Below are 1,685 nucleotides of genomic sequence, written 5' to 3' on the forward strand. Positions count from 1 at the left end.
TGTAATTTTTCTGGAATACATCCAGATCTGAACCTCTCAGGCAAAAATTGTCTTGTAGCTTAGTGCTGGGTTGAGTTGCAGCCTCAGGGAAAGCAGGCAGGCAATGCAAACCAGTGGGAGCTACTCTTCCCTGCTGTCAGCATATCCTGACAAACATGTAATGTAGTCCATTAAGCTGATGCAGTGGTCAGTGTTTATAATAATTTTAATACATTCAGTAAACAAGTAACACAAAAAAGAAAATTAACAACATTAAGGTGGTAGTCAAGAACACACAAAGATAAGAAAATACAAATCCAACCTATGCGTTTTGTTCTGTTCTTTTTCTTGCCTGGGTTTTCTGAAGCCTTTGTTTCCCTGATGCATTTACTTTTCTCTCCTTTATTTTCTTCATGTCCTATACTCCCTGACAGTAACTGCATTTGAATCTGCATATAATAAATATATAATATTTTCCGTTTAACTTATTCACGGGCAGTCTTTATCACTTCTAAACCTAGTCTCTTGCTTTTCAGACGTGGTATTGTGAGGTGATCTGTTGCTGGATTTCGTATTGTGGGATGATGTGTCAAATTTTCCAAAAAATGTTAAAAACACTGGAATGAAAACAAGACCATGAAGAGCACCAAACAAAATGACAAGAAACATGATCTTGAAAAAGGTCCTAAAGATGTAGGTTTTTGCTGCAGCCAGGACAACGACTCCTAATATAGTAGAAACTGCACCTTGTAATACCGGGTAGCCAAGCAGGGACAGAGCTTCGATTGCCCTTTTATTGGCTGATGACTCTCCACTTGTAACAAAGGCATAGGAAATATGAGCAGAAAAATCTACCGAAAACCCGATACAAATGACCAGGTTGATCATGGATATGGAATCAAGATTGACGTTCCAAAAAGACATGAAACCGGCAACACCAACTATAACAGAAGCTATAGCAAAAGTCACCCACAGGCAACACAGCGGGTTGGGAATGAGCAGAAGAGAGACAACGAGCATTGCCCCGGCAGCAACGACAACGTTCTGAACGGTGTTCTGCACTATTACCAGGTACTGGTCGTAGTAGATGAACGCTGGGTGATACACCTTCAGTGGAATACTGCACTGCCTGGCTGTCTCTCTTAACTGATTGAGAAGATTCTTCTCAGCAACCGCCGTGGTCACGTTCACTGTCTGGATAAAGAAACGCGAAGCTTCTATTTCATCCCGAGTCTTGTTCATGTCCCACGCAAAGTTGCTTTCATATTGGAACAGTACAAGTAGGTTATTAAAGAACTGAGTCTTAGTGTTTATATTTATGTGACTCCTTTCAGCGAGTACTGTGTATACTCTCAGCCATGACTCTGACAGGGTCTTATCTATGTAGGAAATGCTCTCTAAATTCTGTGCACACTCCTCAATGCCTTGACGAACCGTCTCATTCCAGTAATCTACCCTTTCAGTAATGACAACCATGACCCTGGGTCCATATGTCGAGAAGTATTCCTCATCATCATCATAGTATGGAATAACATATGAGTCATCATTAGCCAGATTTCGAAGATCAATGCCTTCCCTGATCTGAGTACACCCGTAAACACTGCCACCCAAATATGCCCCGTACAGCAACACCACGAGTAGCTTGATCCATTTATTTGTAAAAAAAGGCCCGTAATACTCTTTAAAGAATATGCTCATTGGATGTT

General features: G+C 41.0%; 1 protein-coding gene across 1 annotated transcript in view; it reads right to left on the minus strand.

Moving 5' to 3' along the window:
• Positions 1-442: 442 nt before the first annotated feature.
• The window catches only part of PTCHD3 (patched domain containing 3), a 4,089-nt gene continuing 2,846 nt past the window's right edge, over positions 443-1,685 (minus strand). Inside the window, exon 5 of the mRNA XM_027909517.1 lies at positions 443-1,685. Within this exon, the coding sequence (XP_027765318.1) occupies positions 469-1,685 (1,217 nt within the window). The 3' untranslated portion in view covers positions 443-468.

This window comes from Empidonax traillii, unplaced genomic scaffold (assembly GCF_003031625.1).
Source record: "Empidonax traillii isolate 1590-97213 ecotype Southwest subspecies unplaced genomic scaffold, ASM303162v1 scaffold2188:size33444, whole genome shotgun sequence".
In the NCBI taxonomy this organism is placed as follows: Eukaryota; Metazoa; Chordata; class Aves; order Passeriformes; family Tyrannidae; genus Empidonax; species Empidonax traillii.